Below are 16558 nucleotides of genomic sequence, written 5' to 3'. Positions count from 1 at the left end.
AAGCATATTCAACTCAAATCTAATAAAGAACAATTAATTAAAACTTGCTTAACCCAAAATACCCATATACTATAAACAAACATGCTATAGGCAGGGAATGTGTAGAACATTGTGAATGATGGGCTTGAATTCTGAAATCTGCAGGAACAGATTGCATGTGGGGCTGGTGATGCCAAACACATGCCATTCCCACTCCAGTTGAGTGTCTTGTATGATAGAGCAAAAAAAAGATCAGAACTCACCTTGACATTTTCTGGACAGTCATTGGAGCACAGGCCACTGAGCACTACAGAGAGAAAGAGATAAAGACAGGGAAAGACAATCGTAACTTTGTCCCACACAGATAGATAAGATTAGATTGCAGTGTCCGTATCAAATCCACTTTCACAACACTCTGCTAAACACGGGCAGCAGTACATTCACCTCCTTTAATAACACACAATTTAACAGCAACTCTGCTCCCGAACACATCTTCAGCCGGGAATTATGCCTAGAGAAAATGAATCGGGCAAAATGTGCACTAAATTCCCACTAATGGTGTGAAATAAGAGCCAGACTCTCTGCCTCTCTTGAGGCCAAAATTGACAGTAAAAAATCATTAATTGCTCATTAGTGGCACACAAAGAACCATCTGTGTACTTGTGCATCTGTCTTTATCTAAACTCAGCATTAGATTTTTAAACTGGCAGTGACAGGCAGCACTATTTACAGACACGGCGAATTAGAAAGTTCAGGATGGAAGAACACCAGCATAAATTATACAAGTGAAAATAGAAAGGACAAAGAAAAAAAAGTGGCTTTGAAAGTCTGTGATGGAAAAACTAATTCTGAAAATGTTTCAATCACTTCTTATCCTTTGGAAATGTATAGATTTCCATATTTGGTCTGACGGAAAAATGAGACCCTGGACCACAAAACGTTTTTATTTATTTTTTTTAATTGAGATTTATACATCTTCTGAAAGCTGTCGGGCAAAATGTGCACTAAATTCCCACTAATGGTGTGAAATAAGAGCCAGACTCTCTGCCTCTCTTGAGGCCAAAATTGACAGTAAAAAATCATTAATTGCTCATTAGTGGCACACAAAGAACCATCTGTGTACTTGTGCATCTGTCTTTATCTAAACTCAGCATTAGATTTTTAAACTGGCAGTGACAGGCAGCACTATTTACAGACACGGCGAATTAGAAAGTTCAGGATGGAAGAACACCAGCATAAATTATACAAGTGAAAATAGAAAGGACAAAGAAAAAAAAGTGGCTTTGAAAGTCTGTGATGGAAAAACTAATTCTGAAAATGTTTCAATCACTTCTTATCCTTTGGAAATTTATAGATTTCCATATTTGGTCTGACGGAAAAATGAGACCCTGGACCACAAAACGTTTTTATTTTTTTTTTTAAATTGAGATTTATACATCTTCTGAAAGCTGATAAATAAGCTTTCCATTGATGTATGGTTTGTTAGGATAGGACAATATTTGGCCGAGATACAACTATTAGAAAATCTGTTGCTCTTAGCAATGCATATTACTAATCAAAAATGAGGTTTTGATATATTTACGGTAAGAAATTGACAAAATATCTTCATGGAAAATGATCTTTACTTAATATCCTAATGATTTTTGGCATAAAAGAAAAATTTATCATTTTGACCCATACAATGTTTTTTGGCTATTGCTAAAAATATACCCAAGCGACTTAAGACTGGTTTTGTGCTCCAGGGTCACAAATGTTCTGTATGAGTTATTAGGATTGTGAAATCAAATACGTGGCTTTGGTTTTCAAAGCAAATGTACTGATGGGTGAAAGAGAGGTGTGACATGAAGCCTGAAATCATTTTTATCTATCAGGTGTGTTGTGTGTGTGTTTTTGTTTTTTTATATTTCTTTGTGCTCGATAGACAAGAACAGAGAGATAAAGATAAAGTGCAACTTCCCTATTCCTCCACGAATGAGTGAACCTGCTACAGGACAATATGACTGACACCCCTCTGTAATGTTTGATGTATAACATTCTAGCACAGCATAGCCTTCTAGTTAGGCTTATAGGTAATGAAGGAATTTGGGCAACAGAAAATAGTGTAATTCAGAAAGTTTACTGTGAAAAATCTTTGGCTTCATGAGAAAAAATACTGGAACACAAAATACTGTATGTTACTTACTGGTAAACAGCATTTAAAAAATACATTTTTGCTCTAGAATAACTGAATTGCCTTTTTAACTGATTAATTTTGATCGCACTGACAAATAAATTCGGCAAAATAAATGAATGAATAAATAATTTTTAAAAACTATTTTGAATCCTTGAAGCTTATTGAATAAACATAAATACAGATATCAATTGCAAATATTTCATTATACTATAGTAGATGTTCTGCCAGGGTCAGAAAGAATATGTTTTATTTTTTCATAGAAGAAATGGAGTTTAGGTTCATGCTAATTTTAGGCTTAAAATCTCCCATGAGCAAAGTAGTTTGATTTCAAATCACATACACTACTGTTCAAAAGTTTGGGGTCAATTTTTTTGTGTTTTTGAAATAACTCTTTCATGCTCACCAAGACTGCATTTATTTGATCAAAAATACAGCAGTAATACTGTAAATAAAATAACTGTTTTGTATTTTAAAATTTAATTTAGTCCTGTGATAGCAAAGCCAAATTTCCAGCAGCCATTACACCGTCTTTAGCATCACATACTCCTTTAGAAATCTTTATAATATGCTGATTTGGTGGAAAAAAAGTCATTTTTTATTATTAGCAATGTTGAAAAATTTTGTGCTGCTCAATGTGCTTTTTCTGAAACCGTAATACATTTTTTTCAAGATTTTTTGATGAATAGAAAGTTCAACAGAACAGCATTTATTTGAAACAGATTTTTTTTGTAACAAAGTAAATGCCTTTACTGTCACTTTTGATCAATTTTATGCATCCTTGCTGAATAAAAGCAATGATTTCTTAAAAGAAATGTATTGACCCCATACTTTTGAATGGTAGTGTACCGTTCTGGGTCCTGCAACAACCAAGCAGATAACCTTCTCCAGGTATTACATACCTCTTTGTGGTAGACATCCTGGTGGCCTGAAGCTGTCAGATACATTTTAAATCTCTCATACTAGTGTTTGTGAATGTGTGGCTAATTGAACACACAAACTGACATGCCTGCACACGCATGCTAAAGGATAAGGAAACATGCACACATAGTGGAAATGTCTCTATCAATGACAAGTTACCAGCAGGGCTTGTGCACTGAGCTGAAGCATGATATGCACGGTCATGACACGCTCCCACTGTGTCTGTGTGTTTGTGTGTGTGCATGTACTGCTGTGCAGTGCCCACCTAAGAGTACAGCATAAAACCATTAAAAGACAGAAGATTTAGCACTGAATACATCTAAACGTGCTTAATCCCAATGAAATGCCATTTTGTGATGCGCTTGTTTACTGTCAGAGCTTAGTGTGAGCCTTCATATAGAGATTAGACTCTGCATTTGTCTCTATTCCTCCAGCAGGCTTCCTTTGGAGATCCTGAAAACCTCTCTAATACAAAGAAACTAAACTAATCACACAGCGACAGGGCAGCGACAGTCATCAGACTTCTATAATAAACTGAGGGGAAACATAGAGCGTTAAAGTGGACAGTTGAAAAAACTATTCGATAAAAACTTGTGATGGTTCATTCATCAAGATGAAATCTTGATAATCTTATAAATTACGTGAACAATTTCCTCGATTGAACGCCTCATCCCAGATGTGTGACATGATTCTGTTTGAACAGCTTCAACTGTTTTTTTTTTTTCTTTTCTTGTTGTGACAAAAGGAACTGATCCAAATTGTTTTGCAGTTTGTTGTTCCCAGGATATTGGGAGATTCCACGGAGTGAATCTGTCAGGAGTTCGCAGCAACAATGGAATAGCTGTGATGTGATGGCTGTGAAATTGGACATGAGGCCTGCTGTTCTGTTCTGCACTGGTAAACCAGATGCCACCGACGCTCTAAGTGACTGTGTCTCATGTCATTCATAACAGCTGCCCCACACAGACGCTCACACACTATTACACCATCAGAGGTGGTGGTGCACTACTTCATAAAGCTGGAATAATAACTGTCACTCTTAATCTAGTCCATGAAACTGGTGACCAGGTGGTTTCAAAGTTGTGAGATCACAGCCTGGAGTCGGGAGATTACATCTATTACTTTACTCTAACCCAGCAGCAACACAGAGGGCTTTTATGATTGGCTCCCAGTCTTGGCTGAGGTCAGGCAGTGATTACAGTAACAAGCAGCACTCTCAGTCCCTCATCACCTAATCATTCCGCCTCAATAAAAATAGAAGAAAAAAAAACTCTCCACAGACTTAAAGCTGCAGTGTCTATGCTAAAATACTACTACTCCAGATTAATGTGCAGAGAGAAGCAAGTGAACAATCATTTTGCAGAAATAATGTGGCTCTGTTTGTTTGAGCAGCCAGACAAAGAAACACTGACTAACTTGAATATTTTTTTTTTTTACAGAAATTAAGGTAGTAAACAGGAAGCAATTTTAATTTTAACTTTAATTTGAAAAAGTATAATTAATAAAAAGTTTGAAACAAAGTTTGAAAGTTTTGAAAAATATTTTCCAGACAGACATAGATATATTGATGGATGAATGTTACAATGATAGAATATAATTATAGAGTGATACAATTGATAGAACGATAGATAGATAGAGAGATGATAGACAGACAACAGACAGATAGATAGACAGATAGATAGATACAGAGATGATAGACAGACAGACGGAGAGATGATAGACAGACAGACAACAGACAGATAGAGATGATAGACAGACAACAGACATATAGATAGACAGACAGAGAGATGATAGACAGACAGATAGATAGATAGACAGATAGATAGATAGATAGATAGATGATAGACAGACAGACAGACAGACAGAGAGATGACAGACAAACAGACAGACAGACAAATAAATAGATAGAGAGATGATAGACAGACAGACAGACAGACAGACAGATAGATAAATAGAGAGATAGAGAGATGATAGACAGACAGACAACAGACAGATAGAGAGATGATAGACAGACAACAGACATATAGATAGACAGACAGACAGAGAGAAGATAGACAGACAGACAGATAGATAGATAGACAGATAGATAGATAGATAGATAGATAGATAGATAGATGATAGACAGACAGACAGACAGACAGAGAGATGACAGACAAACAGACAGACAGACAGATAAATAGATAGAGAGATGATAGACAGACAGACAGACAGACAGATAGATAAATAGATAGATAGAGAGATGATAGACAGACAGACAGACAGACAGATAGATAGATAGATAGATAGATAGATAGATAGATAGAGATGATAGACAGACAGACAGAGAGATGATAGACAGACAGATAGATAGATAGACAGATAGATAGATAGATAGATAGATAGATAGATAGATAGAGATGATAGACAGACAGACAGAGAGATGATAGACGGACAGACAGACAGACAGATAAATAGATAGATAGAGAGATGATAGACAAACAGACAGAGATGATAGACAGACAGACAGACAGATAGATAAATAGATAGAGATGATAGACAGACAGACAGAGAGATGATAGACAGACAGACAACAGACAGATCGAGAGATGATAGACAGACAGACAGACAGATAGACAGATAAATAGATAGAGAGATGATAGACAGACAGAGAGATGATAGACAGACAGACAGACAGATAGATAGATAGATAGAGAGAGAGATGATAGACAGACACAACAGACAGATAGAGAGATGATAGACAGACAACAGACATATAGATAGACAGACAGACAGAGAGATGATAGACAGACAGACAACAGACAGATCGAGAGATGATAGACAGACAGACAACAGACAGATCGAGAGATGATAGACAGACAGACAACAGACAGATCGAGAGATGATAGACAGACAGACAACAGACAGATCGAGAGATGATAGACAGACAGACAACAGACAGATCGAGAGATGATAGACAGACAGACAGAGAGATGATAGACAGACAGACAGACAACAGACAGATCGAGAGATGATAGACAGACAGACAACAGACAGATCGAGAGATGATAGACAGACAGACAGAGAGATGATAGATAGACAGACAGACAGACAGAGAGATAATAGACAGACAGACAACAGACAGATAGAGATGATAGACAGACAACAGACAGACAGACGGATGGACGGACGGACAGATGGACTGGCAGAGCGACAGATAGATACAGTAGACAGAATGATAGATAGAACGATATGTGGCCAGTTCATTTCAAATTCACACTCATGAAATGCATAACATTTTTCAATTCTCAATTTTGCACAACCTTGTCAGACCACAAAAACACAAACTTGTTCCTTAAGTTTGAGTTCGGTGTGTGACACCTTTCAGTTTCTCTCCTTGATAATTTAGTGTCGTTCTCTACTACATCTGTCTAATAAGGCAAAAAACTAAGAAAAAAGAACTACAGTGACCGACAGGACTGAACTGAAACCACATCAAATCATTCATTAAATTCAATCTGCTACAGTGAAAGAAAAAGACCTTCCTTTATGAGTTCCCATGTACAGTTGTAACGTGTGGGGCGGGGGTTTGGTTTCCAGAGTGACAGAGAGCAGAAGCGCGGAAGGAGCGAGCACTGGACTGAACAAAACGCGCAGATGTTCCTCATTGCGGCTCATCTGCATTCTAATAAAAATGAACAGGAATGCAATTAGCTGCCATAGTTCTCCCTCTCAGCCTACAGCCAACACACACTTACTCATCCACACCGCAAACACACTCCAACTGCCGTCAGTGTGTGTTTAGAGCACGCAATCACAGGAAATTACAGCACCTGGCCTCTCCCCTCCTCCTGTACTCTCCTGCCACTGACTGCTCACTCAGACTATTCAGATGTAGCTCAGAGGGGAGGTATAAGTGTGTGTGTTTGAGCATTTATGACACTGAGGAAAAAAGGGGCAAGTGGGTGTTTTAAACATGGAAAGAGATAAAAGGGCTGGAGATACTGGGATGTAAATGCAGGACAGGTGAAAAAAAAAACAAAGGCTTCAACATATTACATGTCTGTAATAAGGCTCAAATTATTTTCATGTTTAGCTTCAGATTTACGTGAAAACACACATGGCCTTGAGGACTTGGCATCGAATGGAACGAAACTGTTTATTTATTCCTCTGAGGATGGAATAACTGAGGGCTTCCCCGGCAATATGTAAACCGCTGGGTACTGAGAGAGGGAACGGTAATTGCATTAGGACATGGCTTACATACCCACAATTCCTCTAGAGGACAGTAAATGAGGCAAGTTGATGCAGGTATAGCGCACCGATGTATGTCACCTGCCTCGCCTTAGCAGCTGGTGGAGGGTAAGGTGGATCTCAGGAGCGTTTCTAGTCATCAAACAATTGTCCCCATATATTGATACTCTTTTTTGATAGTGGCTAAATTAACAAAAAATAAAGCATCAACAGACACAGACCTTTCCCAACAGCACAGCAGAAATGACTTTATGAACAACTTCTTCTAAAACCTTCAAATTGGCTGTTATTAAGCCTCTCGTTAACTAGATGATGACGCCACTGAATCATCAATGAACTGACTTTAGCTGGAAAAATGACTCTGTTATTGTCTTCTTGCTTTATTGAGTTTACTGTCCAAATGAATCAAACTGAATCGTGAACAATTTCAGACCTATTTGATCGATTACATCAATAGTGATTAATTTACGAATCTGATCACCACAATCAATGCTAGTATTGATTCTATCTATTCTATTGATTCTATAAAGCTGATAAAAACAACACAAGACATGCTTGCTGAAATATTATCAGGGACATTAGGGCTTTTCACACTTATGAAATATCAAGTTCTAAACCCTGTGAAAACTGAATCCTGGGCTTTCTTGCTTTACGTTTCACAATGTTCATAATTTACCTGGTGTTAATTAATCCTGGCTATTCATAGGCTGATGTTTCACACTGTACATTCCAAAACCCTGCGTAGACATTCTTATTCTTATTTTATCATTGTCATTGATTGGACGAACGCAGCACTCGACCCGTTTACATAATGGATCTAGCATTGTGCATCCTCGTATCATATATTCCAGACTGTACTATTAAGTTTTTCCTGAATGGAGTTTTCGGGTGGACTATAGACCATTTTCAGTGTTTGCAAACAGTGATGACATTTTTTGTGGGCGGAGCCAATCTGGTGGCAGAAAACGCCAGTTTTAACGTAACAGTCTATGCAAGCCATGGAACAAGAAAAATCAACTCGTCATTCTCTCTGTTTCCCTCGGCTCAGAATCATGAGGTTATATCCTACACTTCTGGCTTCTTTTCCTCAGAACTGACAAACTCGCAATTGTTGAGTTGCATCAAGTTATAAAGGCCCTAACTAGGAGATATACACTTGCATTTGCAAGAAAAAAAGTCCGAATTGTGAAATAAAATAGGTAAATGTTATGTCAAATGTTTAAATAGTATTTCATGCTTTAACTCTATAGGGCTAATACAATATGTCCCCTATGTGAATATTATATAGACCTACTGTTTAAATCAAATTTATGCTTTAAAAGTAGGGAAATCATAGCAGGTTCCATCCATAGCTTGTCCATTTAAACGTCTGCGTTTAGCTTCAAATAATGTCTTTGACGACAGTAAAAAATCATTTGCATTCCGATTCTGACATTCAAAGGCACAACAATACATTTTTTCTCTTATTCCATGGAGTTTACCCGTTTCCCTCAACTTGTTACCAGCGTTTTTCTGCCACCACAATGCGCGCGCAGCTGCAAGTGACGTAACTGTGACGTCTACTCCAAATTGGTCTATAGAGGTAAAAATAAAATGGTCTTCACTCCACAAAAGCGGTGCTAAGTCTACTCCAAAGTATATTCATAACCCCAGATAAAAAGCAGTGCTATCCCCACATCCAAACTACAAGTGTGAAATGTACCTTTATCTGGGAATAAAAGTGTGGTTTAGAACAGTGATAACCTGGGATTACACGCGGTGTGAAAAGTCCTAATGATTCTCAGGTTGTAACACAGTACTATCTCCACTATCAGGCAAAGATTTGTCAGTAATATTTTATTGGCTCATGTCCAGTAAAAAGGATTTAGCAACGCCCCTGGTTGATCTGCCATTTGATTCCTCATTGATACAGAGAAAAACTGCAGAATGGCAGTAACGAACACATCTTTCAGTTTGATGGGTCATTTGCAGCTGACTGAAGAAAAACGCTTCTTATGGCAATGTAGTGCACATATGGGCAATGACAGTTTCTGTTTTGATTCATGTGAAATTCAAACTGTAACATATTGATTTTTAATACAGCACCATTTCTACTGCATGGTAGCATAATGCATTTAAGCATCTGAGGTCTATCTCAGAGGTGCCGGGATATAAAAAGCTAATATGTTTAGCGGGGAAAGTCTCCATTTATAGTTGCGTCTCAATCCGATGGCAAATTACCTCCCAAATTGGAATTTTAATCCTTCTTTAACCACAATATAAAAACAAAGACTACATTTTGTAGTTGAAAAAAACAAACAAAGTCAAAATATATTTTCATGATGTACTCATGGGTACTTGTGCTTATATTTTTCCGCCAGTATTTGACTCATATTTGGACTACTGTTCAAAACTTTGGGGTCAGAATATATATACTTTTTTGATAAAGTAATACTTATATTTATTCAGACACATTAAACTGACCCAAAGTGACAGAAATCTATTGTAATGATGTACAAGTCTTTACTATTTTATAAATAAATGCTTTTTTATTTTTTTTCAATTCATCAAAAAATCCTGAAAAAAAATGTTAGGCAACGGTTTTCAACATTGATATTAATAAGAAGTGTTTCTTGAGCAGCAAATCATCATATTAGAATGATTTCTGATCATGTGGCACTGAAGAATGGAGTAATGACTGCTGAAAATACAGCTTTGCATCACAGGAATAAAATACATTTGAAAATATTAAAAGTTATTTTAAATCGTAATACTCTTATTTTACAATTCTGTTGTTTCTATGGTATTTTAATCCTTGATGAGCATGAGAAACTTCTATCAAAAACATGAAAAAAACCTTTCTACCCCAAATTTATGAACAGTAGTGTCGTTGCCATTTTACAGACACAGACAGTCATAAAGACACACACCATATCTGTGTAGAATGGACTAGTGTAGACAGTAGACAGACTGTAGAGGAGTGCAGGAGTCTGCCATTATTCACAGGAAAACGGTATAAACTACAGACTCATAAAAGCAGCTTTATTATGGAGGAGTGTCTATTTGTATAAAACATAACATTTATATTGTACTGTATATAAACATCAATTCCACCTCTCTCACACACACACACACACACACACACAAGTGGCTATTTGATTTGAAAGGGGCACAAGCATCTTGGGAGCACTTTGTCTCTGCAGTAAACTACCCAGAGTGCCTCTCTCCCCTCAGAGCCAGACATTCTAGCTTACAGCAGTCTCATTAAACACCACATCTACAGGAAAGAGAAACAGAGCGCGCTAATAAGCGCGATGAGGGGAGATTTAGAGACTCTGGGTCAGTCTCATCCCTGTTCTAATCTGACACTGACAGAGTGATCCTCACATGCTGAGGAAGCTAACCTGTGCGCTTGAGCTGGAGGAGAGTTCGCCTTCTCCTTTAATTAAAACACAGCAGGCGGGATTAAATGGCATCACGGCTGCTTTCGAGTGGATGCATTTGGCTCTGGAAATGTCAGCTCTTCAAATGTCAGCACCCGGAAGCTCTACCGCCACTACGGCAGCCGCACTGCACAAATCCCATACTCACCAATCACTTTTACGAAATATGCGTCGGCCTCAAAGTTGTTCTTCAAAGCGTGGATGACGTGCTCTTCGTTTCCTTCCACCTTGCTGAGCACGATCATATCTAATATACCCTGCAAATGAGAAATCAGAAACAATGTATCAAGCCCATTGAATCTCTCCCATCTGATGAGCACTCATATCCTTAATGGACTCCAGCAAGCTATTACGTTTCTTATCAGCCCATCTCTGCGGTCTATCGGTCTCGCTCTTAAGAACACGGTCGCGCGGGGGGTCCTGTACAGATAGCATCCTAATACTTTGCTAATGATGACTAGCTTGAATGCTAACAGAATGAGACATGCGTGTGCTGTTTGTTTAATGAGTTTTTAGCTCCATTAGTTATGTAAGCATGAGGGAATTTGAGGTAATTGGCTATATTGTGATTATGACGGGGAGAAGGCTACGGATACAGATGGAGAAAAGGGTCGAGGGAAAGAGAAAGAGTGAATCTTAGTGTAAAAGGAACGGAAGAGATGATGGCGAAATAAGACACGTTCACATATAGATGCTCGAGGACTGTGTGCAGAAGTGAGACGTTTGACTTTAGGTGAGCACTAAGAAGCACAAAAACCAATACAGACCCGCAAACATGCATGACTCATACTTTGCTCACACTCATACAAGATTTCTTCAGCAGACAAGCGTGAGAAAGACATAAAGAGGGTCAGAGATAGTAAAAAAAAATAAGTAATAGAATCAGTAATTTCAATGCACTGTCTGTAATCTTTCAGCAAAAGCAGCTTCAACGCCAGCAGCTATCAGTCTAGACATGGGTGAGCACACAGACTTTAATGGTCACTGATGGTACACAGTATGGAGGAATCTCACAAAACGTCACACAACTTACAGCAGACATGTCTATGTCCACCAAAAGAAAGACATAATTTTGCTTGATGAAAATGAAGCCTGTTTAAATATAGCACTATATTCACAAGCATGCCTGTGAATTCTGCAAAAAAATAAAAAATTAATACATAAATAAATAAATGATTCTAATAATTGTAAATTTAATTTAATTAACACACTACTGTTAAAAAGTTTGGGGTCAGAAATGATTTGCTTTATAAAGATTTTCAGCAAGGATGCATTAAATTGATCAGGAAAGACATTTATAATCTTAAAAATGTTCTTTTTTTGTTTCAAATAAAGGCTTTTCTTTTGAACTATATATTCATCAAAAAAAGAATGATTTCTGAAGGTTCATGTGACACCGAAGACTGGAGTAATGGCTGCTGAAAATTCAGCTTTGCCATCTCAGGAATAAATTACATTTTAAAATATATTAAAATAGAAATAATATTTATTTTATAGTTGAATATTTCACATTATTACTGTTTTTACTGTATTTTGAACAAAAAAAATGCAACATTGGTAAGCATAGACTTCTGCCAACAGCATAAAATCCTATCCACTCCAAACTTTTGAAAGATAGCGTATATTTAATTAGTAAAGTACTTGCACATTGTGGTGACATTGGTTTTCCAATTATTAATTGTATTAATTAAAATATCTGAATGCTTTATGGTTATATGAATTATGCGTGGACAAATGTCATGATCACAATGTCACAAGGCAAAGCAATCTTAATGGTTAGAAAAAGGCACATTTTCTATATGCAAATTTTTTCTTTTGATTTTGGGGTGAAATGTAACTTGAACTTTTCTGTGAGATTAACCCATACTGTATACATATACTAGGCATTAGACAAGAGCCAGACACATTCATGTGTGAGCCTTGTGTAGAATGAACAGTCCGAATCAATGCATCTGATCAAAGGACACTTAGAAATCAATAATCTATAACAAACCGTGAGCACCAGTGAGATACACACAGCTCAAAGGAGAAATAGAGCTGCCCTCAGGGAAGCTCCACTTAAAATTCGAAAAGCAGAAAACACCTCAAACCATAAGCTTAATATTAATCACCAGAAACAGTGCAGTGAATTACAAAAGACAAACAGAATGGAAAATAAAAAGGAAAAAAAGGAGAAAAGCTTTAGTCACCAAAAGTAAATCCTTAAGGCCTATTTACAGTCATTCTGAAATCTGTAGGAAAATGTTTTTGTTAAAATAAGAATGTAAAATATAACAAGACATCCATTTGAATCTCTTGACACTACATCTTTTTTTTTTCAATTGTTTGGATGCCAAAATAATAAATAAATTAATAAATCACAGACCAATAAAATATTAAATAAAATAAGTGCTTGGGTCATGTGTCTCTCAAACAAGCATTGCTAGACGTTGTGCGCTTCTCAGTGTTATGTTAGTATTATTTTTATACTAATATTGTATTATCATATTTTGAATGAGCTTTTATTTTTACATTTTAAGATTCCATTTTTAATTTTTTTAAAAATTTGTCATTATGTTTGTCGTTTTCATTTTTGTAAAAACTCGTAAATTTATATAGCGTAAATGTATTTTTATTTCAGTTTAAGTTTTAGTAATTTTAGTACTTCAGCTTCAACTTATTTTTTATTAGTTCGTCGCCAAGACAACATTTCTAATTTTCTAGTTTACAATTTTCATATAACATTTCTATTTTATTTTAGCCACACTAACACTTATTCACATCAGACTTCGACCAAACAGCTCTTAAGACTACAGAGACTGCTATATTATTGGATGACAGGGTGTGAAGCATCAGAGACCGGGGTTTGTGGGAAATGTAGCTTGTGTAGTTCTCTACTCTCAATGTCAAAAGAAGAGAGTGCCTGTGTCACACCACTGGGACAACATTACAGTCAAAGCAAATCAGATAATGAGTAAAGCTTGGTATAATGGGGGTCACAGAGACATCAATGAGATGAAGAAAGAGTGATCGGCGAGAGAGAAAGGGAGGGAGATTGAAGCAGAGTCAGCGCTTTAATTAAAGCGTCAAAAGCAAGGGGAAAAGGCCAACACTTACGTCCTCATAGATGTCAAAAAATGTGGCCACAACAGCCTTGGGGATGGCACTTAGGTCTGACTGTTCCCAGTGCACACGGAACATGCGGCCTGCCGCCTGACAGCTCACGTTATTACACGCCACATTCTCCAATAGGAACGCCTGCTGCTGTGTGCTGCTGAGACAGAAAGAAAGAGGAAAATGACCGTTAATGTGAGTAGATCTGAGAAACACAATGCTAAAAAACTGTGCAAAGACACCGTGTCATGTTAAATGTAACCCTTGCTAATTAAGTTTGCAAGCATATAGCGAACCACTGAACTTTGACCAATTAAAGAGCATGTCTGAGCCTGAACACTTCTTCAATGACAATATTAGACACATACATGCACACCGCAGAGAACAGTAGAGGAGCACAGGGCTTGATGAACCAGTGAGACTGGAAAAAAGGTTGAAACTTGCGCACTGAACTTTTCAATCCCTGAATAAGGCAATTAAGCTAAACCTATTCCTCCCCGTAATTCAGTGCTGAGTGTGGGGGAGGTGGATCTGTGAGGCAGCAGTGAATTATGAAATGAGATGCTTTTCTGCATTGCACAACAACCCATATGCCAGCCCTCTGCTTTATTCAGGACTCTCGTTTCATACCTTTATTTACCATGTGACACTTCTCAGAACTACGCCAATTTCGACCTGGGCGTGTGTGAGGCTAAAAATAGAAACTGCATGAAGGTTTTTCTTCCCTGTCTTCCTTCTGTTGTTTCTCCTTGCTTTCAGAAGAAGGAAATGCAGTTGGGACGTGCACAAAACATACATTTGAAGCATTTGATTTAAAAACAAAATATAGCCACAAGCAGCAATCATCAGGGTCCAGGGTGCATGGTTAGCAATCTAACGGAAATGCATCTCATAATGAATCTTCACAGAAAGATAGGGTTTAATGAAACGGGTTACATCAACACAGTTGTCAAAAAGGGCAAATGATTTTCAAAAGAAAACTTACGGTTTAAATGAGAAGTCAGAAATAGCCCTCTAAACGTGTTTACTGTCATAAGATATGTGATCATAATATATGTGGTGTAAGCGTGGACTTCTATTCAACATTCTATATTTAGACAAACTGCATGCCACAGGATGTCAATTTCAAATGAATGTGAAGATATTTGCAGCTCAAAACTTTATCTGAAGCATTTATCTCAAGGCTTTTTTTTATAATTTATATCTACAGTTATGTATAATAATGCTTGCAGTATAAGTGTTTGTTTTATTATTCATACCACAATATTAAATAAGTGTCTTATAAAAATTTTATAATATATGTTATCTTGAAAAATACATATAAAATTGTCTCTTCATTTTAAAATGATAGCAATATATTTAATCAAATCTGGCAACTTGAAAATATTTTATTAAGAGTCTATAAAAATGTAATTAAATTTAATGATCTACATTTCATTTCATTTGTACACTAATTATATAAATCTATACTGTCAGTCAGAGCATGTGAGCGAAGCGGAGCGGTGTGACGCTCCACTACGTTTTCCGCTCTATGGATGTGCGCTCCACTCAGTCGCTCTAACCGCCTAAGCAAACGCTCCGTTAATATTCCGCTCACGCTCACCGTAAACCAATTCCCGCTCAGATCCCGCTCCGTTCTGTAAAGAACAAATTTGCGTGCATTATATTAGATTATAAATTACTGCTGCCTATATCTAGCCTACATTCTGAAGGACTACCTATTGGTTCGGGTCAGTTTTTTTTTTTTATCATATTTTAATAGGCCTAAGTGGTGTAGGCTAATATCTTCTGTACTCTGTAGTTCTGTATTTAGGCCTATATACACAGCTGTGTGTTAGCTTAGGTCTACAGTTTAACTGAGATTATTTAATAACTACGGAGCTCCAAATATAATTCGAATTAACAATTCGTTTCTACGACGTCAGCAGGTTTTATTATTTTTTAAATTTATTACGTTTAAGCAATAATGATTTTAATAAGTAATTACGAAATATAATAATTCGTTCCACGATTTAGGCCTACTATAGGGAATGAACGAATTAACGAACGAATGAATTCGTGGCAGCTAAGCCTAAACAAGAGAATGAATACTTAATTCGAGGCCATAATTTAGACTAAACGAAAAAATTTATTCTTAATTCGTGGCCATAATGTAGTCCTAGCATAAAAGACAACTAGCCTATTCTAAATTCGTGGCTGTGATTTTGTCTGCATGTCATGATCGGGGCTCCGCACAACCGAATATAACCTTAGCCTACCTGTTTATTCTTTTACAGCGGAATCTTCAGAAAGGCGCTCTGCGCTCTTAAGGAAATATTACCGCTCCGCTCACATGCTCTGCTGTCAGTACAACATACTTATACAAATGAACTAAACCTATGCATTTATTTGCATTCAAAGAGATGGCAGCTAATAGAAAAATTTTAATTGGGATTAAAATATATCCTGTGCCCCTCTAGTAAGATTCTGGCTCCCTCTAGTGGACAGCATTAATATATCTTCATCTTTCAGTTGAAATGGCTGTTAGTTTAGAATTTGCATCATAAATTCATTACAGAGTAAGTTCATTGTTGGTGCTTGGATCCTTAATAACAAAATATCCATATCCAGGGCACCAAGACACTGTCTATTAAACACTAAACACATTGTAACTTGCTAGAGTATATAACGAGTTTATGTAGGCTACTTGGATGATATATATATATATATATATATATATATATATATATATATATATAGAGTG

At 36.9% G+C, this 16558-nt stretch overlaps 1 protein-coding gene across 1 annotated transcript in view; it reads right to left on the bottom strand.

The window, feature by feature from the left end:
• Positions 1–16558, bottom strand: part of itfg1 (integrin alpha FG-GAP repeat containing 1) — a 136381-nt gene that overhangs the window by 31975 nt on the left and 87848 nt on the right. The window contains exons 11-13 of the mRNA XM_016290077.1: positions 13819–13972; positions 10871–10979; positions 243–286 (exon numbers count right to left, since the gene is read on the bottom strand). Of these exons, the coding sequence (XP_016145563.1) occupies positions 243–286; positions 10871–10979; positions 13819–13972 (307 nt within the window). The remainder of the gene's footprint in view (positions 1–242; positions 287–10870; positions 10980–13818; positions 13973–16558) is intronic.

The sequence above is a fragment of the Sinocyclocheilus grahami genome, unplaced genomic scaffold (genome assembly GCF_001515645.1).
Source record: "Sinocyclocheilus grahami isolate Dianchi unplaced genomic scaffold, SAMN03320097.WGS_v1.1 scaffold254.1, whole genome shotgun sequence".
Lineage (NCBI taxonomy): Eukaryota > Metazoa > Chordata > Actinopteri > Cypriniformes > Cyprinidae > Sinocyclocheilus > Sinocyclocheilus grahami.
This window is presented reverse-complemented; position numbering and strand designations above follow the sequence as displayed.